The 23,254-nt window shown below is 32.5% G+C and overlaps 2 protein-coding genes and 5 non-coding genes across 9 annotated transcripts; 5 read left to right on the top strand and 2 right to left on the bottom strand.

The window, feature by feature from the left end:
* The first annotated feature begins 6,751 nt into the window (after positions 1-6,751).
* Positions 6,752-6,867, top strand: LOC131181308 (U5 spliceosomal RNA). Its single transcript, XR_009149935.1, has one exon. It is a non-coding gene; the product is annotated as a U5 spliceosomal RNA (small nuclear RNA).
* A 186-nt stretch (positions 6,868-7,053) lies between these two features.
* LOC131181301 (U5 spliceosomal RNA) lies at positions 7,054-7,172 on the top strand. The gene has a single exon (XR_009149928.1). It is a non-coding gene; the product is annotated as a U5 spliceosomal RNA (small nuclear RNA).
* Positions 7,173-7,343: 171 nt separating this feature from the next.
* On the top strand, positions 7,344-7,456 carry LOC131181298 (U5 spliceosomal RNA). The gene has a single exon (XR_009149925.1). It is a non-coding gene; the product is annotated as a U5 spliceosomal RNA (small nuclear RNA).
* An 899-nt stretch (positions 7,457-8,355) lies between these two features.
* LOC131181307 (U5 spliceosomal RNA) lies at positions 8,356-8,473 on the top strand. The gene has a single exon (XR_009149934.1). It is a non-coding gene; the product is annotated as a U5 spliceosomal RNA (small nuclear RNA).
* Positions 8,474-8,654: 181 nt separating this feature from the next.
* Positions 8,655-8,773, top strand: LOC131181303 (U5 spliceosomal RNA). The gene has a single exon (XR_009149930.1). It is a non-coding gene; the product is annotated as a U5 spliceosomal RNA (small nuclear RNA).
* Positions 8,774-13,507: 4,734 nt separating this feature from the next.
* Positions 13,508-14,898, bottom strand: LOC110659053 (uncharacterized). Its single transcript, XM_021816874.2, has one exon. It carries the CDS (start codon positions 14,811-14,813, stop codon positions 13,704-13,706), a length of 1,110 nt encoding a protein of 369 aa, XP_021672566.2. The 5' UTR covers positions 14,814-14,898; the 3' UTR covers positions 13,508-13,703.
* A 588-nt stretch (positions 14,899-15,486) lies between these two features.
* On the bottom strand, positions 15,487-21,027 carry LOC110673091 (protein TRIGALACTOSYLDIACYLGLYCEROL 2, chloroplastic-like). Of its 3 annotated transcripts, none has more exons than XM_058148465.1 (4): positions 19,750-21,027; positions 18,342-18,468; positions 15,993-16,083; positions 15,487-15,876 (listed from the first exon to the last, which is right to left on the bottom strand). In XM_058148465.1, exons 2-4 carry the CDS (start codon positions 18,446-18,448, stop codon positions 15,784-15,786), a joined length of 291 nt encoding a protein of 96 aa, XP_058004448.1. In that variant the 5' UTR covers positions 18,449-18,468; positions 19,750-21,027; the 3' UTR covers positions 15,487-15,783. The 3 variants fall into 3 exon arrangements, with proteins under 3 accessions (XP_058004448.1, XP_058004449.1, XP_058004450.1); XM_058148466.1 differs by having other exon boundaries at positions 20,928-21,019; XM_058148467.1 differs by lacking the exon at positions 19,750-21,027 and having other exon boundaries at positions 15,487-15,854; positions 18,342-19,019.
* Positions 21,028-23,254: the final 2,227 nt, after the last annotated feature.

The raw sequence follows: 23,254 nt of genomic DNA, 5'->3' as shown, positions 1-23,254 counted from the left end.
ACCCACGCGTGGCAAAAAGCGACGCGCTAAGCAATAATGCTTAGTGGTGCCAATAATAAAATAAAAGAACTAAAAGGAAATAAATATGCAGTGAGTGTATTGATGTCTCATGCAAATAAATTTTTTGTAATTAGTTGTAGTCTTATTTATTTTGTACTTGTTATATTCATTATTTCATTAAATTTATCAACTTTCATTTTTGGATGCCCAAGTAACCTATACTAGATGACTGGACTGGAAAAACGGGTAAACTGGCACTGGGTATCAAGTACCTCGGGCCGTCACACCATCGGTCACATATGTATCCCCCGGTGTGTAACAGAACAGCTGATAAGCTGTAATAAACATTAGGCACAAGACCAAGTGTCATCATAATATCAAAATGGCTAAAAGCCATAAAATCACAGAATGGTATAATGCCATGTGCAGTACTACTAACTAAACCCTATTGGCATGCCAACCTATCCAAACCAATCACATTAGGCCTATTAGGGCATGTTACACTTTTAAATTTTACAATTCTTGAAATTGAAGTTTAATTGTTACTATTCATTTTCTTAGTCAACTAAAATGCTGACTTTTTCATAGACAATAAGTATATTGGTTATAATATCCCCAACATACCACATTTTTCATTCTAAAGTTGTTGGTATTGGTTGCCAATACCATTTCAAAGCTTAGTGTTGGTTATTTACAATTTTCAGATTTCAAGCACTAAGTTTATTGTTCCATTGGTCATTTGTACAGTAGGAATTTGACAAAATTGTCTTCATGAAAGTTATTTCTTATTGTGTCTAGTTACATTTATTTTTTTGAATCACTCCATTTGGAGTGGTGAGCATTTTGGTATGAATTAAAAATCATTATTCAAAGCTTAAAACTAGTAAAATTTTTTTCCATTTTTTTTTTTTTTTATTTTTTATTTAATTTGATAGAGTTTTAGAGTTTTTTTTGAATTTTGAAAAAATAGAAAAAAAATAAATCGATCTCACCCCAAATGGAGAGGAGGAATAAAAAGGCTTTCATGCTAAAAGTAAACACAAAAAAATCAAAAAACAAATTTAATCAAATATAATTTGTGAGAAAATATCAATTTTTTCATCATATTTTTTGATCATAATAAAAAACACAATACATAATTAATCGGAATTTGGCAAAACTTTCTTCATAGAAAATGTTCCTATTATCTTTAGTTTATTTCTCTTTTTTGAATCTCCAATTGAAGTTTTTTAGCTCAAGTTATAGTTTGAACCATTTATGACCAAATGAATAAACACTATTTATTTGGTCGGTTGTTGGTATGCGCACCGCAATTTTTTTCTAACTGGTCAATTTTTTCACTAGGTTTTGGTCACTTGTGTGGCATTCCTAAATAAATGAAAAATGTTCATCTATTTTCTTTTTTTTTTTCAGTTTCATTTCATTTCAATTGACTTGTTTTTTTCAAACACTTCTAACACACTTAATTAGGTCACAAAATAATCATTTCTCTACTTCACATTTAGGTCAATACATCATTTAAGTTTCTCACATTTTTTTGTCTCTAACCCTAAGTCCCAAAAAAACTTTAACTACTTGTTGTGCATTAACACATTCAATTTAATAATAATAATTATTTCAACACAACACAGCTCTCATACACTTTCAATCCACCAAAATTCATGCATACATACATTAAAACCCTAGTTGGCCAAAAAAACTCAACTTTTGTCTTTATTTTTTTTTTTTTCTAAAATTTAAAAAAAAAAAAAAATTAAAAAAAACAAATTTTTAAAAAAAAAAATTTCAATTTAAAAATTTTTGAGCTTTCAATTTTCTTAATTCTTAATTTTTCTTTTTTTTCTTTCTTTCTTCTCTTTCTTTTCAAATTTCAAATCAAAAAATAAGGAACTTAACTGGGGGGAATGACATTTGGAGTTTTGTAGCTCAAGTTATGGCCTAAACACCATAACTGGCCGGATTGCAATTTTCCAGATTTTCTGGGCAGAAACAATTTTACCATTTTTGTACACTGACTGCAGGTCAGTTTTTGGATATGTTATGGTCAAAATTTGGGTTTGTTTTCTTCATGAAAGTTGTAGGGCTATGTCTCAGCTTTTCACTGGTAAAAATTTAGGTCAATTGGACCTTTCTACATTGAGTTATGACCAAATGAATAAATACTATTCATTTGGTCATTTTGCCCAGGCAGAATGTAAGTCACCCGGATTAGGGTAATTTTTAGGTCAACTTGGTTTAGTTTTCTGGGCAGGGTTTCTTCACCAAAGTTGTGCCATTATGTGTCTAGTTTCATGTCCAATTGGCCTTGCACCAATTGAACCTATACAACTCCATTTATAGCTACCCAAACCTACTGGACTCACACCCAATCCTGCAGGTCACCAAGGGCAGCATGCCTAAGCTCAACTCCATTATCCTTACTCACTTCAATTCCTACTCACACACATTCAAATGGTCACTAATTGACCATTATAATGTTAATATACCATTACATGAGCAAACCCTAATGTTGTTCAAGTGTCCAAATTTTCAAGTTCCATTCATGCATTACACTTGCATTTCACTTACACTTACATGTTCAATCACTCATTTCATAACAAGGGCAGCTCATAAACCACTTTGATTCAAGTAAATTCATCAACCCTCACCATCCCTAAACTGCCGAAATTATAGGGATGCACACACACAAATTTTATTTTGTTTTCTTACACTTTCCACTTATTTCAAGGCATTAAACATGGCTTAAGTAAAAGAGGTAGGAGATTGGACACTAACCTTGTTGGAGCTACTCCCAAGTTTGCAAAACTTCCTTATTCCTTCTTCAAATTGCTGTCCAAGGCTTGCTCTAGTGGTAGGGACAATTTTTCATGAAGGAAAGTTAGGGTTTGATGGTGATTTGGTAAGGGATGTAAAGCTTTGGTGAAGCTTTAATGGTGGAAGAAGGGAGAGGAAGGAGCATGGCTGAAATGGGAAGAGAATAGCAGAATTTGTGTTTGTTTTTTCACTTCATTTTAGTTGTATTTATCTTATTTTAATTGGTTTGTCAATTTCTAATTGGTGGGAAGCTTTTTAATGATGTCATCCTATGTCATAAATCTAATTTAATTCCATTTTCTTTTACTTTGTTTTCTTATTTTCATTTCTCATTTTTAATTATACTTCTAGCAATATTTATTCATATTTTAGATCATAATAATTATTTACTTAATCATATCTAAAGACAAAATAACCAAAATGCCCTTCGTTTGGCTTAACAAACTAAAATTGTCTGTACCGATTGAAAAATTTTTTTAAGTATTTTCTTGGTATTCTAATGCCATAGAAACCTCAATGACTCTTCTCTGGAGTCCCAAAAATTATTTTATAAATTTTCTCCCAGGTTTAGGGCTTCTAGTTGCGAGAACCGCAACTTCCCACTGGGTTACTCATTGCTAGGGCACCGGCTCATTTAACTTGGTTGTATTTTATTTCTAAAATTTTTTCTGAATTTTTCTTATTAATATTTGAGTTAATTATGGTTACTCACTTTAGTTTAAATATTTTTCCAAACGTTCTAACTGTCCGGACCAACACCGATCACCGGAACAGTAGAATGTACGGAATTGCTACAGTGAGGGTGTTACAAGATGTGCACCAGAAAAATAGAAAAATGGTGAGAAAGTGCACCAAAAAGAAGAACAATGGTGAGAAAGTGCACCAGAAATTAATTAAGTGTTGGAGAGATGTGCTCTATTCAAGAGTTGGAGAGATGTGCTCTATGAAAGAATTATAGAGATGTGCTCCATCAAAACAAATCACTACAAGATTTTTAAGATTTACCAATGGATTTTTTTGTTGGTAAATCTATAAAATCTATTGGTAATTGAAATTACTAAAGGATTAGGTAGGTTGTAGTTAAGCTTGTTGGTAATTTTTTTCCAATTGATTTCAAGTCTGTTGGTAAATACCAACAAATTTGGAAACCCATTGGTAAATTGATAGAAAATTTAAAAAAAAATATATATATTACAATACGTTGGTAAATTTACCAGTGGATTTTAAATCCATTGGTAAATTTAAAATTTTTTAAAAAACTTATTTTCAATTAAAAAATAATAAATTTTATTATCATTTTTAGATTAATTTTTTGAGATTTAAAATTATTTTATTATGATAAATTTGTTTGTATTTTATGACTAATAATTATTAGAAATACATTATAATGAGAAGAAAAAATGGTATTTAAAAAAAAAAAAACAAAGATGAGGTAATGAAATGAGGGAAAATTACATCAATAAAAATGAAAATATATGGTAAAAACTAAAAGGGGGAAGAGAGAAAAATGGAAGTGAAGACAATGATAGAAAAGAGAAGAAAATAAGAGAAAAGGTAAGAAAGTGAGAGAGAAGAAAAGAAAATGATAGAAAATGAGGGAAGAGAGAAAAAATGATGAGAGAAGAGACAATGAGAGAAAATGGAAGAAAATAAAAGAGAAGAGAATGAGAGGGAAAAATAAAAAAAGAAAAGAAAAGAAAATGAGAGAAAAGAGAAGAAAATGAGAGAAAAAAAAGTGATAAAAAAAAGAGAAAAGACAATGAGAAAAGAAAAAGAAGAAAATGAGATAAAAGAGAAGAAAGGAAAATTAGAGAAAAGATAAGAAAAGAAAATGAGAAAAAAAAAGAAATGAGAAAAGAGAAGAAAAATTGAAATAAAAGAAAAGAAAATGATTGAATGAATGAAACGATAAAAGGAAAGGTAGTGTTTGAAGATATAAATATGCGATTTATCAACGAATTTAGTAACGGATTGTAAATTCATTACTAAATTTTAAAGAAAAAATGAGGGTTTTTTCCCCTTCAAAAATTATACGGATTTTAAAATCCGTTGGTAATTGAAAAAAGAGCAGGATTCTTCCTTTGAGATTTACTAACATATTTCAAAATCTATTGATAATTTACCAAAAGATCTTGAAATCAGTTGATAAGCCACTGATAATTTAAAAAAGGTGGGCTTTGAAAAAATAACAGCAAAATTTTTCATCTGAAATTTACCAATGTATTTTGATTATACCCATTGTTAATGTTAGAATCCAAGTTAAATTGGAATTAGGAGATTAAATAAAATAGAAAGTTTAGGAGAATTTAAATTATGAAATTTAATAATAATTATAAGTCCCAAAAAGACTAGATTTTAGTGGTCTATATATATGAGTAGTTGATTGGCCATTATATTGTAAAAAGCTCATTGTTTGAGTAATTTTGAGGTTAGAAAAATAATTAATTATTGTATAATTATTTTTCTTTCATAGTAGATTTATTGGTGGAGTAGACTTACGTCGAAACACGTTAAATTTTGTATTCTTTAATTTATATGAGTGTAATTTTTCATAACAAGTAATATCAGAGAGTTGTGGTTAAAGATGGTGAACACAAAATTTGAAATGGAGCCATTCAATAGAAAAGATAGTTTTTCCTCTGAAATTTACCAATGGATTTTGAATAAAAGTCGTTGCTAAATTACTAATGGATTTTAGATTTGTTAATAATTTGAACAACCAATTTTTTTTTTCTTATGTCTTACAAATTACCAATGGATTCAAAATCCGTTCCTAAATTGCCAACGATTTTCAAAATCTATTAGTATTTTGAATGCTTAATTTTTTTTGTTTCACAAATTACCAACAAATCCGAAATCCATTGGTAAATTATAAACAGATTTCAAATTCATTGGTAATTTGAACAACCAAATTTTTGGTATCTCAATTTACCAACTGATTGAGAAATCCATTGATAAAATCCATTGCTATATAGGTGGATTTTTGCGGTGAACAAACTAGCAAACTTAGAAAGATGTTGCTCTAATATCAAAATGACTCAATTTAAAGTCTTGAGCAAAAGTATAGCGTTAAAGTATGATACTAAGTATGGTACTCTTACTTCATACTCCAAGTTCCAGCAAATCTTCATTTTGTGAAATTAATATATTTTTTATATGTGTAATCATTAACTAAAAGCTAGTTCAAAAGTAGGAAATTAGTCTCATTTTTTTGTGTATTCAAGTTCAAATTTCAAATTGTAGTATGCTGATTGTATATGCCTGTAAAAAGGCTATATGTTCTGTCATTTGTAATGAGAGAAACATATGAATTTCTAGATTTCTCCCATATTTTCTCAACTTCTTTTGTTTAAAATTTTCAGTTCACACTAGCAAAAACTAATAATATTCCAATGACAAAGGAGAAACAAGCAAACAAATGAAGATCAGAAAAAAGATCAAATGAGTCCCTATACTTTCAAATAAGGGCCAAATAATTCCAAAATTAAGTTTTGGGTCAAATAAGCCTTTTATTTTTAATTAAGACCAGATAAGTCCATACCAAACAAAAAATTATTTTCTAATAAAAAAATTATTTTTTTTAGGTTTTTTAAATAATAAAATATTAAAAATAATAATTTTAATATTAAATAATTTTTGTTGATCATGTTTTTCAATTTTTTTAAATTTTATTTTAATTAAAACTAATAAATAAATTTTTAAATGTAAAATTAGGAAAAATAATATTTTGTTATTAAAAAAATATTTTATTAAGTGTGGACTTATTTGGCTTTGATTAAAAAGTATAAGGACTTATTTAGCAAAAAACTTAATTTTTGAGCTTATTTAACCATTTACTGAAAGTTCAGGGGCTAATCTAATCCTTTTTCCAATGAGAATCTTTATATAATAGATCATGCAGTCCTGTAGTGAGCACACAGCAAATTATTCTTTTGCCTTTTACTAGAGAATAACACACAACGAATTATTCTTTTACCTTTCACTAGAGAATACAATGTGCTCACTGTAGATAGTGGTATACACGAATTTTTGGAGGGTTCAACTTTAAAATATGAGCCCATAACAATAGTTAAAATTTTCAGTTCACACCAACAAAAACTGATCCACGCCAACTGAGATAGCTTAAAGCTTTAGTTGTATATGCTTAGGCCCAAGAAACATATCTCAACAATAAAGGAGAAACAAGCAAACAAATGAGAATCTCTATATAATAGGTATAAACCAATGCACAAAGTATGCAGTCACACAGTAAGCACAAAGCGAACTATTCTTTTGCCTTTCACTAAAGAATACCATATGGTCGCTATAAATAGTGGCATTCGCCAATTTTTAGAGGGTTCGCCTTTAAAATGTGAGACCATAACAATAATTAAAATTTTTAGTTCATACCAATAAAAACTAATCCACACCATTAAGAGAGTTTAAAGCTTTAGTTGTATAAGCTTAGCCCAAGAAACATATCCCAAAGATAAAAGAGAACCAAGTGAACAAATGAAAATTTCTATATAATAGGTTGAAACCAAACACACAGTCACATGATAAGCATAGAGCAAACTATTCTTTCGCCTTTCACTAAAGAATATCATGTGCTTATTGCAAATAGTGGCATAGGCTAATTTTTGGAGGGTTTGCCTTTAAAATGTGGGCCTATAATAATAGTTAAAAAATTTTTTTTCACACCAACAAAAACTAATTCACACAGCTGAGAGAGCTTGAAGTTTTAGTTGTATAAGCTTAGGCCAAAGAAACATATCTCAAGGATAAAGGAGAAATAAGTGAACAAATGAAAATCGAAAAAAGATCAAATGAGTCAATATACTTTTAATCAAGGGCCAAATAAGTCCAAAATTATGTTTTGGGCCAAATATGCCATGTACTTCTAATCAAGACAAAATAAATACATACCTAATAAAATATTATTTTTCTAACAGTAAAATATTATTTTTTTTGGTTTTTTAAATAATAAAAAACTAAAAATAATAATTTTAATATTAAACAATTTTTGTTGATCATATTTTTTTAATTTCTTTTTTTTAATATTATTTTAACTAAAACTAATAAATAATTTTTAATATGTAAAATTAGAGAAAAAATAATATTTTATTAAGTGTGGACATATTTGGCCCAAATTTTAATTTTGGGCTTATTTAACCAATTACTGAAAATCAAAGGGGTAATCTGTTCTTTTTTCCTAATGAGAATCTCTATGTAATAGGTTGAAACCAGATACACAAAGAATGCAATTGCACAGTGAGCACAGAGCAAACTATTCCTTTGCCTTTCACTAGAAAATACTATTTGTTCACTGCAGATAGGCATACACCAATTTTTGGAGGGTTCACATTTACAATGTGAGCCCATAATAATAGTTAAAATTTTCAGTTTTCACAAATAAAAATTAATGCACACTAATTGAGAGAGCTTGAAGCTTTAGTTATATAAGCTTAAGCACAAGAAACATATGCTAAGGTTAAAGGAGAAACAAGCGAACAAATGAGAATATCTATAAAATAGGTAGAAATCAAACACACAAAGCACGCAATCATGCGGTGAGAACAAAGCGAACTATTCTTTCACCTTTCACTAAATAATAACATGTGCTCGTTGCAGATAGCTGCATACGCTAATTTTTAGAGGGTTCGCCTTTATAATGTGAGCCCATAACAATAGTTAAAATTTTCAGTTCACACCAATAAAAACTAGTCCACGCCACTAAGAGAGCTTAAAGCTTTTGTTGTATAAGCTTAGGCCCAAGAAAAATATCCCAAGGTTAAAGTTGAACCAAGCAAGAAAATGAGAATCTCTATATAATAGGTTGAAACCAGATTCATGAAGCACACAATTGCACGGTGAGCATAGAGTGAACTATTATTTCACCTTTCACTAAAGAATACCATGTGCTCACTGCAAATAGTGGCATACGCCAATTTTTGGAGGGTTCGCCTTTAAAATATGGGCTCACAGTTAAAATTTTCAGTTTACACCAACAAAAATTATTCCAAGCCTCTAAAAGAGCTTGAAGAGTTGTATAAGCTTATACCTAAGAAACATATCTCAAGGATAAAGGAGAAACAAGTGAACAAATGAGAATCTCTATATAATATGTGGAAACTAGATACACAAAGCACATAATAAGCACAGAACGATGCATTTCATTAAAAAATACCATGTGCTTATTGCAAATAGCGGCATACACTAATTTTTAGAGGGTTAGCCTTTAAAATATGGGCCCATAATAATAGTTAAAGTAAAATTTTGAAGGAAGGATAGAAATTTCATGTTTTTTGGGTTTTACTTGGTGCATTTCAAGAAACTAGAATGATTTTTCTAAGCTTAAAATAACATTTTTCTCATCTTTATTTCATAATGCGCATCTCTAAATCAGCTGAGTACTATCAAAGTTTAGAGGCTATAGTTTAGATGTAACAACCTGAATTTTTTCTTAACATATATATATATATATATATATATATATATATATATATATATATATATATAGAAAATATTCTAAAATATTTGATTTTAATTTATTACTATTTTATTTAAGGTACTAAATTAGTATTTTCATAATAATATTAATTTATTTTATGAATTTTATTTTTACATGTATTATTACTACAATAATTTTAAGTTATTATTTTTAATATTGTCTTCATCAAAAATAAATTAAACTTAATTTATTAAATTAAAATAAAAATAATTAAGTTTCTTTAGGATATATTTAATTTTATTACTAAAGTTTTATTAAATTAAATCATAATAAAAGAAAATTGGATCTAATTGTAAACATGTAAAAAGTTCAGGGACTGAAAGTGAAATTAAGAGTTAAAATAAAAAAAAAAACCCAGATTTTTTTTCGGGTTGCCTTTTCCCCCTCCCCCAACCTCTCTTCCCTGCTCTCTCTCTCTCTCTCTCTCCCTCATTCTTCCCTTTCCCGGTGAACCCCCATGGTCGGCGAGATCTCCACCAGCTCTAGCACGACCGACGATGCCTGGAAGCCATGAACGTCGGCCAGAAGAGCAGCAGTAGCGGCGAGGAGCTCGACCCACCACCCAAAGGCGCGCGACATGGGGCGAACTTCTAGTCTATTTTAGGCCGTTTCTGACATCGAGAAGCCTACAAGTGATGGTAGCGTGGCTCAAGCGTCCCTTTGGGACCTCCTTCGCTAGCGATAATAAAGCTTTTCTGACGAGACGAAGAGAGAGAAAGAGGAGAGAGAAAATCTGAGCAGTGGGCTTTCCGGTAAGATTTTGGTCGATCAGACCGTTGGATCGAAAATCCAAGACCACTAATGGACTTAGGGTGACGAAATCTTCGAGATGGGACCATCCCAGCTCCGATCAGAGACCGTTTGAAAAAGACGATCATCGGACGGTCAAGATCACTTGATGAGAATTTTGAGCTTTTCAATTCCCAAAAAAAATAAAAAATAATTTTATAAAAATTATTAACAATTTTTTGGTATAATTTAGGTGCGATCGGATTGAAGATAGCTCACTGGCATTGGGACTACATTTTCGGCCAGATCCGACTGTTTGGCGGCCTGTCTCTGAACGTGGTCGATATTATAGTCAATCTTAGCATTTTCTGACGTTCTGAATATGTTCCAAGTGTCAGATTTGGCATAGATAAACCAAAACTATAAGTTGCTCAATTTTTGCCTCATACTAGGTTTAGAATAAAATTCATAAAATATTCGTCGATGATCAGAAAGTTATGATTCCTTTTGCAATAACCTTATAGTATTGTTAAGGACAGCGGGGCAAGTTTATAGAATTTTTAAAGTTAGTTTAGATAATTTTTTAAAAATATTAGTTTTAAAGTCTTATAATTGAATTGTATGATGTTGCGATTATTGCCTGGTTTGGAGGGCCCAGGAGGGGCCATATAATGATGATGAGATATGGGTTGAGTTTAGAAGTGTTATTTAAACCATTTTGCAGGTTGGGTAGGTCCTAGGTATAGGAGAAACTCTGTCAAATTTTCGATATGAATTAGGCTATCTGTTGTCTCTTTAGAGTCTTATTTTGAATTAGTGCTAATAAATCTATAACATAATTATTTAGATGATCGAGGTCAGCTATTTTCCTCCATCCAGCAGTCACAATAGCCCTCGGTGTACTGTGCGTAGATATTGATTTTAATTATAATTTCAATATTATTACTTTATATTCAAAGCACGCCCATGCATCACATATAAATATATATATATAGTTATCATAGGTATACTTTGTGTTACATTATTACTTTACATATGGATGTGGGTGTCGCCTTAGGCTAATTTGGAGTTCTGTGTGTGTGTCAGCGTGTGCAGTGTACTGGTCATGGATATGGGTAGGATGGACAAATCAGCTTGAGCTAGTCTCGCTTGGGGCCCGGTCCTTTTTGTGATAAGTAGGGGTGAGTGCGGCTTTGAGTTGATCTCGTTGACCCTCACATTTGGATTATTAAGCGAAAGTCCGGCTCGAGTTGATCTCGCTGTCAGGCCTTAGATTAAGAGAGTTGTATAGGGAATCAACTCCCATATGTATATATCTGTTGTGACATAATGGTGCGTGTGAGTGCTCTAAATTATTTTTTGTGCGAATATTGCTCGAAATTGGTGAAATTGCTAATCAGTGTTGCATTCATTCTTAGGGATGCACTAGACTTAGGTAGTTATAGAAATTATAAGTAAAATCAATATCTTACTTTATGAGTCGAACACTCACTCCTGTTCACCCTATTTTTCTAGGATACAGGAGGAGTTCTTTTTCAGAGTAATAAGCTCTCTTCCTCGCAGGTTCATTAACAGTTATTTAATTATAATATTATTTTCTAAAGTTGAAATCTAAAACTCTGCATGTGTTAGCAGTGGCATGAGCCTTGTTGGAGACTATGTTAATATAAGTTTTTGATATCAACAAATGAAAATTTTTATGATTTGCATATAGTTTAAAATTGATTGTATCAAGGTTGAGCTGAGCTCCCTTATCTTTAGATTTTAATAGTTATCGGGTTGGGTTGACTCGAATAAAAATATAATATAATATTTTCTTTTCTTTTATTTGGATGATAGGCCTTAGTTTTGGGGTCCTGATTATGGATTTGGTATTAGTAAGGTTTACTATAGGCCTCGGGGGTTTTTTGCCGGCCCAGGTCTTAGTACCAGTCCGGCCTGTAGATTTGGGTCGTGACATTAGATTTAAGAATTCAGCATCATCGGAGCATCTCATTTATCCTATCAAGTTTATATTCTAAAGTTTTGGCCTGTAGATGTGGTAAGGGCATAGTTTACCCTATTAGCTGGTGAATTAACTTTTCATAACGTTATATCTTTGCACATAATTTTTATTCTGAGAGAAGTGAGTGTGCTGCACTAACCCTGTGTGTCATCTAAATGTGTTAATTTTTGGATTATCCCAATTTAAATGAGAATAATCTTTCCTCTCAATTTGACATTTTCTATATATAATATTCATACTACATTTTATTTATTATTTTATACTATGATAATTTAATTTTTATGTAGCATGACTTATTTATTTATTTTTTAATACTTTTTTATATGTAATTTTCATAGTGCATGTTTTATAATTTATTTATTATTTTACAATAATTTAATTTTTATGATTTATTTATCTATTTATTTATTTATTTAAATTGAATAATTGGAGAGTAAAAACTCGAGTTCAGATCTACTAAATAAGTGATATACCTTTAGTAATTAGTTCAAGTGAAAACTAGACAGTTATTTATTTTTTTATTCAACTAAAATATTAAAGACTAATTATATAGTATTATATTAATATTTTGAAATATATTATAATCTTTTCTATTTTAAGAATTGACAATTTTTATTTGAATGTTATCATTAGGAAATGTATAAATATTTTAAAAATTATAATTTTTATATTTCTATAAATTCATAAACTAAAATCTCATAAAATTTTTAATAAAAATTTTAAAATAAAAATGAAAATTTAGAATTTAAAAATAATAAAAATAATAATTAGTAATTAGTGTTATTTAAAAAAAAAAAAAAAAAACTAATTAGTATTAGTCTTGTTTGCAGTGTTGTTAGGTTGAGCTTTTGGGTTGTATAAACATAGGCCATAATATATATATATATATACCAAAAATCTGAAGATCAACATGTGTGGAAGGTTTAGAAGCTGATGAATGGAAAAAATAGTCCTTGCATTGTTCTCAAAAGGTTTTTTTTTTTTTAAAAATTTTTTATATGATGATAAATCGTGATTTATTAATATAAGATATGATTCTCAGTTGTATTTGATTTTTATATAGTTTAAAAATTATAAAATTTGTCAAATTTTTAGAACCATCAAATTGATCGGTAAATAAAAATTATTTATTTTTATTGCAAAATTATTTATACATAATTGATAAAGCTATCTATTTATCCCTTAAAATCCTAATAACCGGATTAAATTCATTTAAACATAATCAAATTTAATAAATTTATTTCTAATCACTGTTATGAGTAATTCTTTATAAATTAATATTTTATTTAAAAATATATATTCTAAATTATTTATATATTTAAAATAATTAAAAGACATTTTAATGATCCTCCTATTTTATTTCTTCATATCATATTATCAAACTATCTATATTGCCCATACCATCTTTTCAAACCTCATACCTACTAAGAATTACACCATACATTACTAAACTATATCCAAACCGAGGGTTAAGTCCATAGTAATAATTTCTAATTAACCAAAGACTGATTAACCAACCTTTAATTGACACAAGAAAGCGAGGTTTTCCAATCTCTGCATTGAAGTTCAAAGATAAACAAATTCACTCACATCTAGCGAAATCTAGAGAAGCAAAATCGATATCATTAGCTAATAAATTCAAAAAAAAAAAAATAAAAAAAGAAATTATTCGCTCCAGTACTTCTCATCAGCAGATTCTTTACCGCCCTCCCCGTCGTCATCGGACCCTTCAACCAAACTCATCTTAAAGCTCTTCACATCTTCCACAGCAGCACTCCTAAACAACCCCACATCAACTGCACCTGATACCATGTGATATCCACGTGATTTCATATTAGTGGGCCCATCATGCGGCAATGAAAACCCTGCCAAGTAGGCCCCACCTCCGCTCGCAGGGTTGGACCCCAGCACTGCCTTCTCTGCTACCCTCATCATCTCCCTTACTTTCTTGTGCCCCGGGTCCCAAAGGTAACCCATGCTTGCACTCAGATCCAACGGCCCCATTTGTATGCAGTCAACCCCATCAACGGCTGCGATCTCATCAGCTTTCTTCACGCCTTCTTCGGTCTCCACCTGGCACATGATCAGCAACTCGTCTTCGTAATTACTTAAATACCCTTCGTCAATCCCGTAACTCGATGCTCTCACCACCGGGTGCGCTGATCCACGGATGCCGGCGGGGGGAAACCGGCAATACGACACCGCTTTCTTTGCCATTTTGGGACTATCGATCATCGGAAACATGATCCCTTGTGGGCCCAGATCCAAGGCCTTTTTTGCCCATGTAGGACAGCTCTCTGGTAATCGGATGATCGCTGGAGTTTGAGTGGCGGCTAGCGCACGGAGACAGCTGAGGGCTTCCGTAATGCCACCAGGACCATGCTCCATGTCGAGGACAACGAAATCGTAGCCAGAAAGGCCGGCAATTTCAGCAAGAGTAGGGGAGAAACTAAGGAGGAAGACGCCATAGAGAGTGTCGCCATTCCGGAGACGAGATTTTAAGGATTTGAGAGAGGAGGTGCCGACGGAGATGGAATCGTCAGCGGAGGTAGTGTTAATAGGGGAGAGATCGGAGGCGGAGGAGGTGGATTTCAGCGGGGTAAGGGTTCGGAGTGTGGAAAGAGCCGTAGTGGTGGTGGCGTTTAGGGGTTTGAAAGTGAAGGGCAGTTTAGAGAAAGGGAAGAGGGCTTTTGTGGGTTTTCCAAGATTTGATGATGTGAGGAAAGAGCGAACGACGGCTGAGGCGGTGGTAGGACGAAAAGTGATTGCGGTCATGGTGGAGGAGTGATGGTGGGACTGGTGGACTAGCGAGAAGAGTGATGGAATCTGCGAAGTGGGGGGAGACTGGAGCGTAATTTTGTTTTTATTTTTTTAATAACCTAATAGAAATAGGGGATTACTAGGTAATTTCATAAAATTAATTTGGGTTAATTAATATTCGTATGTTGCTGCTTTTAAATTGATTAAATATTTTATTATATTATTTTTAAAATTTTATTTAATATTATTTTTAATTATTTTAATTATAAAATTATTTTTTATTAAATATATTAATTATTTATAAATACTTTAATAAACACATAAATATTTAAAATTTTAAATACTTATAAATTAAAAATAATTTATAAGCATTAAGCTGTTCCTGAGCAAATTTGGAACGTTGAAACTTTTAATAATTTTTTCATTTCTTAATCAACAGGGATTTAATTAAGGTTATTGTGCTTTGTTTACCATTAACAGCTTATATTCTTCAATGATATACTAGTTTTATGATAATGTAAAAGGAAAAGGCGAAGGCAAAGACTATGCTTTCATGTGACTACCAAAGCATACACACAGAATTATGACACAAGCAAATGTTACAATTGAAGTTGTTGAAGCTTCAATTCAAAATATTATGCTTCAAAAAAAAAAAAAATGCAAATTCAAAATATTTACCAACCAGTAATTTTCAACAATGTGATTTCTCCAGAAATTTAATTTTTGGGAAATATTGAAGCTTTCCAAGTATTCGAAACACTAATTACAGGTTTTCTATAACAAAATCTGCTTCCATTGAAAAGTTTCTGTTCACTTCTGACTAGCTTCACAAAAACATCCAACAGAACTGGATTAAAATGAATGCAATAAGTATCTCTATCCAAAATCGAGACCTGTAAGATCCAGAATGGATGATAAAAGAAACCTTTTCTGGAATCTAATCAACTTTAAAAGCTACCATGCTATTTTCATCTTTCACTTGTCTTCATAACATCCTACTGAGAGACTTGATAAGTGCTTTCAAGTTCCGTCTTGTAGCCTCATCACCCGTGAATCCTAGAATATGGGAGCTTATATTCTAATATGGTTGAAGAAGAAACCAAAAAATGATAAAAAGAAACTTTGTTACATATAAATATTTATGATTACAGCTTAGCAAAAAAAACTGTAGGAAGATTCAGATCAGGATCTCACCTCAATGTTTTTCAAAGTAAATATCAGACTGTATGTGGACTTCCGAATCAGCTCAGTGTTCTCTGGCGTCATAATTGATGTATGTACCCTTCTGCAGAAATGGAAAATCAACAATTGTTATTTTATAACAATAATCACACAGAGAGAGATAGTCTACCTTGCTTTTCAAAAACCAATGTCCTTAATGTTTCTTTCAATTTTGGCCTACACACAATTCTCATTATGGTCTAATCAATTGTGAATGTTGGCATGCAAATGCTAAATTATCAACAAAATCACATAAAATCACTGAAAAATCCATCATTCAGATTGCCATAACTCAACAATGCCATTATAAGGTTAATGGGCAAGACCTTCTGAATTTTCCTACCATATTTACATATTTATACTCCTGAGGTATTTTTCTTATTATAACAACAATGGACATTTGGACAGGATAAAGGATCGTTACATTTACATGGAATATCAGTGAAAAATTAACAATGCAACAGAACATCACTGATAGATGGTTTCGCTTCACACTACAGGTCTAAAGGGGCCTTTCTAAATCGGAGATTGAGCTTAATGGAAAAAAATTATCACCTCATTGAGAATCTTAATACAGACCTGACGCTGCACCTTTTGGGTGTACAAGGTCCATTTTATTAGCAGACTTAGAAAGGTGCAATAGAGATAGATATATATTCATTTGATAAGAAAAAAAAAATAGAGATATGTATTCAGGGAGGGAAATCATGTTTTGAATATACTAAATTTCCAACCTAAAAAAGTAGAAATTAGAAGTCAGGAACCCCAGTTCCACTTGTCCTCAATTTTCATATATTTTAGTGGATCCGAAATCTAGATGCTAAAATAATATTTTCCATATAGTGAATGTTAAATTTTTATGGACGAAAAAAGATTGCAATTTGCGCGTTTTATTAGTTATATGCATAATTCTTTAAAGAAAAAAGGGACATATGCAACTGTGGATGTAGGAACTGCACAGGGCACCAAAAATGTATGATGCTAGACAAGATTTGAAGAATATAAATGCTTGTATAGAAAAATCCATAAGTTGAGGAGAAGGTAAAACACTGAAATTCTGCTTCAGTGATGCTGGTGATTCAATGTTAGGGCAGAAGAAAGTGATGCAATAGTTATGATGCAGCAAGTATTGTGTAATTGTGACAAGTCATAACATGGTGACACCATCAATGGCAATGAAAGAAGAGAGACATGATGGTAGTTTTGAATTAATCTACAGACAAAAAGTATGTTGCCAATATTACAATTTATTCTCAACGAAAAGTGTTAATAAAGAGATAACAGAGTTTTTATTGATAGAAGAATTTCAAGGAAATTAAAGAGAGAGAGAAAGGAAGAGAGTGAGAGAAAGAGAGAAGAAAGATCACTACTGAATGATGATGTATGACAAAAGTTCATTCCATACACAAACAGACACACACACACACACACACGCACGCACACACGGGGTTTTTGAATGTTATAAAGCAATACTATGACATATCAAAAACATAATTGGTATTTAAGCTACAAACACGCTAATGAGACAACTGATGTTCACTCCAAAACGGCAATAGAAAAATAACCTTTGGAACATTTGATTTTACAGGCTAAAAATGTTTACAAAACATTTAAACTTTTATCATACCAGTATCAGCAATATGTTCTAAGATGATACAATATGGATGAAGACAAGGACCAATGTGCCTAAAAGCAAAATAAAGCTAGACTTTATTGCATAGGTAGCAAAAAGAAATCAAACCCAAGCCAAAAGGCATGGTAAACAAGTATATTGGGCAAGCCTTAGAGTGATAATCATCAATTCAGCTTTATGTTTTAAGTCAATTAGCCAACAACCGCACACTTGCCTCATACTGCAAGCAACTAGGAAAACACAATGCTTCCCTCTCCCTTTCCCCTTGAATTGAACATCTGAAAGCGTTGGGCTTAATGATCATTGACTAAACTTACCTATCTTAGCTAAAAGTAATTACCACAAATAAAATTAGGACCAGTTTTGTTTATGGTTTTTATACAATGCAAGGGCTTGCAGATCACAGCCTCTATTATTCACAATAGAACAAGAATGACACAGGCCAGTTAAAAAGTGATCCTACAAAGTTGGATGACACCAAAAATGACTCATTTATGAGTTGCATTATTTTTAATTAATTTGAAGACTGGCAACTGGCCTCTTCGATCTTTAAGCATCTGGTATCAAATTGCCCCAACTCCAGAGGAGTTTCCCATGGTCATGAATGTGATATGTGTTTAGGGGAGGGGGTTGAGGGTGGGGAAGACCTCCAAAATCCAGCTGGTAGAGAAAGCGGTAGCATAGTTTACCTCAAATCCTCAGAGGCTTGTGCTAGGCTTCTGGTCAAAGTCTCAAATTCCTTGAGGAGACTGCTATCACGAACGTCATAGAGCAAAGGTTGAACATCTTTAGCCATTTCCTTGATGTGGGATATCACTACATCAGAACCAAAGTTTGCATGAGTATAAATTAATTTTTAAAGACAGATGTGGAACAAATATGATTACACAGGCCTGCACATGAACAGAAAGAGAATACATGGGCAAATTTCAAGAGGTGCAGCAGCTCCTTCAAATTCAAATTATCCCTATAATTACTAAAAATGCCAAATTATCAACAATCATCACATTATACATAATAGCAATAAAACACTGCTATAGTTTTGCCCAGAAGAGAAGCAAATTACATCATTCAACTTGGAAGGTTTCTGCTATAATAGTGCCCCCACATGCCATAATAACTCAAGGTAAACACTGTTTAATGTTTGCACCAAAACAGAGAGTACATTAATTTAAATTGACAAAAGTTGTAACATTTTTCCCTGTGCAGTTGATTAATCTTATAATAAAGCAACATAAATCTGAAAAGTAGGTTTCTGAAATCTAATTCAACATATAATTTCTCAAGGTTTTGCTATCATAATGCTGAAATCCCCTACTTCATTCTATTAAAATTTTTAGATACATAACATTCAATTCAGTTTGCAAACATTCCTACTTCATTCTATTAAAATTTTTAGATACATAACATTCAATTCAGTTTGCAACCTTACATTCCAACCAGATGCCTTAACAAATTATTCAAAAGCATCAGCCCTCAACAACTTATTTATGCTTAGGTAAATTTCACATGTTGTCCTTGAACATTGGGTGTTGTAACAATGTCATCTCTGCATTTTAATATGTAACACAAAACTCACTGAACATTGATTTGAATAACAAATGATTCAAAAGCATTCCAACCTGAGATAACACATCTCTTGGTTACAAAGCTGATTTGGCATCACTTTACAGAAAACAAGAATTGAAATGACTCATACACTCTCAAATAAACAACAAAACTCTCTTCCCCATCCCTGCCCCTCTCTTCTCCCCCTCTCTGTGACTCTGTCATTGTCCCTCTTACCCTCTGTGTCTTTGTCTCTCTTGCAACCTCTGTATCTCTCTCACCATCATTGCCTTTCTCTCTCAAATTACCCAAAATCAACAAAGAAAAAAATTGGGTAATTTCAAAACAAAAAATCACAAAACAATAGTAAGACAATTTTCAACCCATTAACAAATTTTCTCACAAATCACAAAATAAATAAAATTTTCCAACAAATTTCAGAATTTCAATTGAAATATCAACAAAATCAATACAAAATCAACTCATGAACACAAGTTAATAATAACAGAAGGGAAACTCCAGCTGTCAGTGTCCAGAAAGTCTAGCAACCTTTGGCGCTGCTGGTCGATATTGAAGGCCAACCTAAAATTTCAATTTCACTCCAACTGCCTTCTCTTAAAACCGACTCAATTTACTCTATCAAAAAACTGCTCTGTTGAACATCACTCTGTGAAGGAAGACTCCAAGTTTCGTCTCTGACAATCCACAATTGCGTCTCTCCAGAACTCGACCCATTCAGGGTTCTCACCCAATTTGCTATACCCGTATCCAAGCTTCTATGCAAATCATTTGTTGAAGACTCAATTCTTGCTGATGAATCTCAGTTCAAAAGCGAAGTTCTCTTCAGTGCATTTCTCGTCACCCTCAATGCATTTTCCTAGTTGGTTGCTCTCAAGCACCACAACTTGGATAAGAGAGTGAGATAGTGGCCATAGAAAGAACAAGCAAGGCATAGAGAAAGGAGGCAAGCACCAGTCTAGGAAGCCAAGACCAGTGAGAAACCGATAGAGAGTTGGCACGGGCAGAAAGGCAACTGCATAGATCGTGACAGAGAGAAGACAAGGGCACTGATGCACAATGGGCTTGGAACTCACATGATAGAGAGTTTCGTGGTATGGGTGGCTTACAGGGGTGTGGGTTGGGTCGGGTTGTGGTTTATGCAATACTTGTAACAGAGGAATGCCATGCGAAAATTGTGATTTTTTTCTATTGTGGGTTTTGGTTAGAAGTGCTTTTGATAAAGGACCGTGAGGTTACGGTTGGAAGGAGGTAGACTAAGGGAAAAACGAGAAGATGAGAGAAGGGGAAGGTGTCTTTACTTATTGGGTGAAGCTAGAGATGGAGGTGGGGAGGATGTTGATGACAAGGAGAGGATGAGAGGAAGAGGAAGATGGGGCAAGTGAGGGGCAACGAGAAATTTTATTTTTTCTTTTTTATAAAATGTCTGCCATGTCAATAAGTTAATTGAGAAATTGATTATCTCATGTAACAAAGGGCTTTATTATTATTCAAATCGATTTTCAAAGATTTTACGTTACAAATTAAAATTTAAGACAACGTTGTTACAATGCACAGACATTCATGAATGATAGGTGAAATTTACTCTATTTTGCTCAACCAACTAACTTTGATATTTACAAAAGTCAGAATGTTAATCACCTAAAAAAAGCAGTTATAAAAGCTATTATCATTTAAATGTGAATGCAAAACATAAGGGCAGATTTCACCTTAGTAAGCAGCGGCTTTGTCTCTTCAATAACAGCAGCGACGCGCTCAGCCAATAAATAGCTTTTAGCAACACCAATTTCCTCCATTTCATATGTCCGAACCTTCTAATTCTTTGTGACTACTTTGTGTTTGTTACCTTTTTCATATTTGCTGTTTGGCTCTAGTTTTATATTTGCTTCTACTTCTTCATCTTGCACCTGATTCTTTCTTGCTAAACCTTGTTTTGCTTCTTATTGTGTTTCTGTTATTCACATTTTTATTCATTGTATGCTTGACCGAAATTGGCTCTTGGGGTTTAGTATGATCTGTTTGTTTAAAAATTTCTTTTGTTGAGTTTGTCTTAGGGTTTTGGGTTAATCAAGCTAAATCTATTATTCTAGCTATCTATTTTGCTTCCTTCATTTTGATATCAAGCATGAGAGCTTATTTAGGTCATTGAGTTCGGCTTACCTATTTGGCCTAAAACTGTACCAACATTATTTGGGTGAGTTTAAGACGTTAGGTATAAATTTTAGGGGTTGTTTGATATTGTTTGCCTGCTGAACCAAAATTTTGCCGCAGACCCGATCAAATTATGTTCACATAGCAAATTGACCCAGAAATTCCTGAAAATTTATAGAGTGTTTATACCCCACTTCAGTAGTTCCCAAATTAAATTTCAGCTTAAAATTCAACCGTTTGTGTGGGGAACCAAAATTTTGCAGCAGAATCGGTCAAATTAAGTTCACGTAGCAAATATACTCAGAAATTTCTGAAAATTTACCGGTTGTTTATACCCCATTTCAGTAGTTCCCAAATTAAATTTTAGCTTAAAATTCTACTGTTTGTGTGGGGACCCAAAATTTTGCGGCAGACACGATCAAATTAAGTTCACATTGCAAATCAGCCCAGAAATTCCTGAAAATTTACAGGTTGTTTGTGCCACATTTGAGCTATTCTCAAATTAAATCTCAGCTCAAAATTTAATCGTTTGTATGAGGAACCAAAATTTTGCGGCAGACACGATTACATTTGATTTACATAGTAAACCTGTCAAGAAAAGCCTGAAATTCTAGCAGCAATTAGTCAGTATTGGATTGCATTTGCCTTCTCAATTTCAGATCAAAATACACTCGTTTGCTTGGTGATCCTAAATTTATACAATTCTTGGTGTATTGTGTGAACTGCTGGTAATTGTGATGAGTTGGTGGCAAACTTGGATATTTAAGCTTGATATCACTTCTTTAGGTTGTCTCTTTTCCAGCTTACGAATTTTATTTTGGTGTCTTCTTTCTTGATTCCTTGTTGCATTACATTTCCATGCTTGAGCTTTTCTTTTCTTAACTTCTTGAGTCACATTATTGCTTTCTTGATTAATCGTTTTGATCCGTCATGTTCAAGAATTTTATTGTGTGTTAAATTTTTATGAGTACAGTCTTCGTTTGAGTTACTTGAGTTTGATAAGAACTTGTGGACATAGCCAAGAGAGGTAAAAGGCACAGAGTGGTGAGTTCATAAGAGGGGAAAAGCCTTGTTGAGTTAAACACGAGTGGAGTGTCTCCTGTTGAGTGTAAACACGTAAGGGAGTGAGTGAGGTGTTTTCTTTACACTAACCATTTTCTTGCAGAAACATGTCTAGAAGGGGTGATGATAGTGAGGAAGGTGAAAATCCATTCTACATGCAGTCAGGACAACAATTTGAAAGAATGAATGTTGTGTGCAATGGAATCATAGATAGGTTGGAAAGATTGGAGCAAAGAGATAGGCAAAATGAGAGAAGGCCAAATAGGAGGGATCTTGTACCTAGTTGAATCGATGAAGATGAGGTTGATAACTATGATTTTGAGGTTGAAAGACCTAGGAGGGGTAGGTATGAGAGAAGAGCTGAAGATAGGAGGAATAGGGATAGGAGGATAAGAAGAGAGGAAAGAGAAAGGAATAGGGTAGATGACAATATCAAAAGTATTAAAATGAACATCCCTTCTTTCCAAGGGAAAAATGATCCGGATGTGTATCTAGAATGGGAAAGGAAGGTAGAAGCTGTCTTTGATTGTCATCACTATTCAGAGGAGAAGAAAGTAAAGTTAGTAGCAGTAGAATTTACTGATTATGCTTTGGTATGGTGGGATCAAGTATTGATTAGTAGAAGGAGAAATTATGAGCAATCAATTACAACCTGGGGTGAGATGAAAACTATAATGAGAAGGAGATTTGTTCCTAGTCATTACTATAGAGAGCTACATCAGAGGTTACAAAGATTGACTCAAGGTTCTAAAAGTGTTGAAGATTATCATAAAGAGATGGAAATTGCTATGATTAGAGCAAATGTGGAGGAGGATAGAGAAGC

This window comes from Hevea brasiliensis, chromosome 6, assembly GCF_030052815.1.
Source record: "Hevea brasiliensis isolate MT/VB/25A 57/8 chromosome 6, ASM3005281v1, whole genome shotgun sequence".
Classification (NCBI taxonomy): Eukaryota; Viridiplantae; Streptophyta; class Magnoliopsida; order Malpighiales; family Euphorbiaceae; genus Hevea; species Hevea brasiliensis.
The sequence above is the reverse complement of the archived record's forward strand: the minus strand, read 5'-3'. Positions and strand labels throughout refer to the sequence as shown.

Excerpts from the sequence above, each read along its gene's own strand:
- LOC110659053 (XM_021816874.2), bottom strand. The coding sequence starts at position 14,813 with ATGACCGCAATCACTTTTCGTCCTACCACCGCCTCAGCCGTCGTTCGC.
- LOC110673091 (XM_058148465.1), bottom strand. The coding sequence starts at position 18,448 with ATGGCTAAAGATGTTCAACCTTTGCTCTATGACGTTCGTGATAGCAGT. Across the intron at positions 16,084-18,341 it reads CAAGCCTCTGAGGATTTGAG|AAGGGTACATACATCAATTA; the intron begins GTAAACTATGCT and ends CCATTTCTGCAG. Across the intron at positions 15,877-15,992 it reads TTACTTTGAAAAACATTGAG|AATATAAGCTCCCATATTCT; the intron begins GTGAGATCCTGA and ends CAACCATATTAG.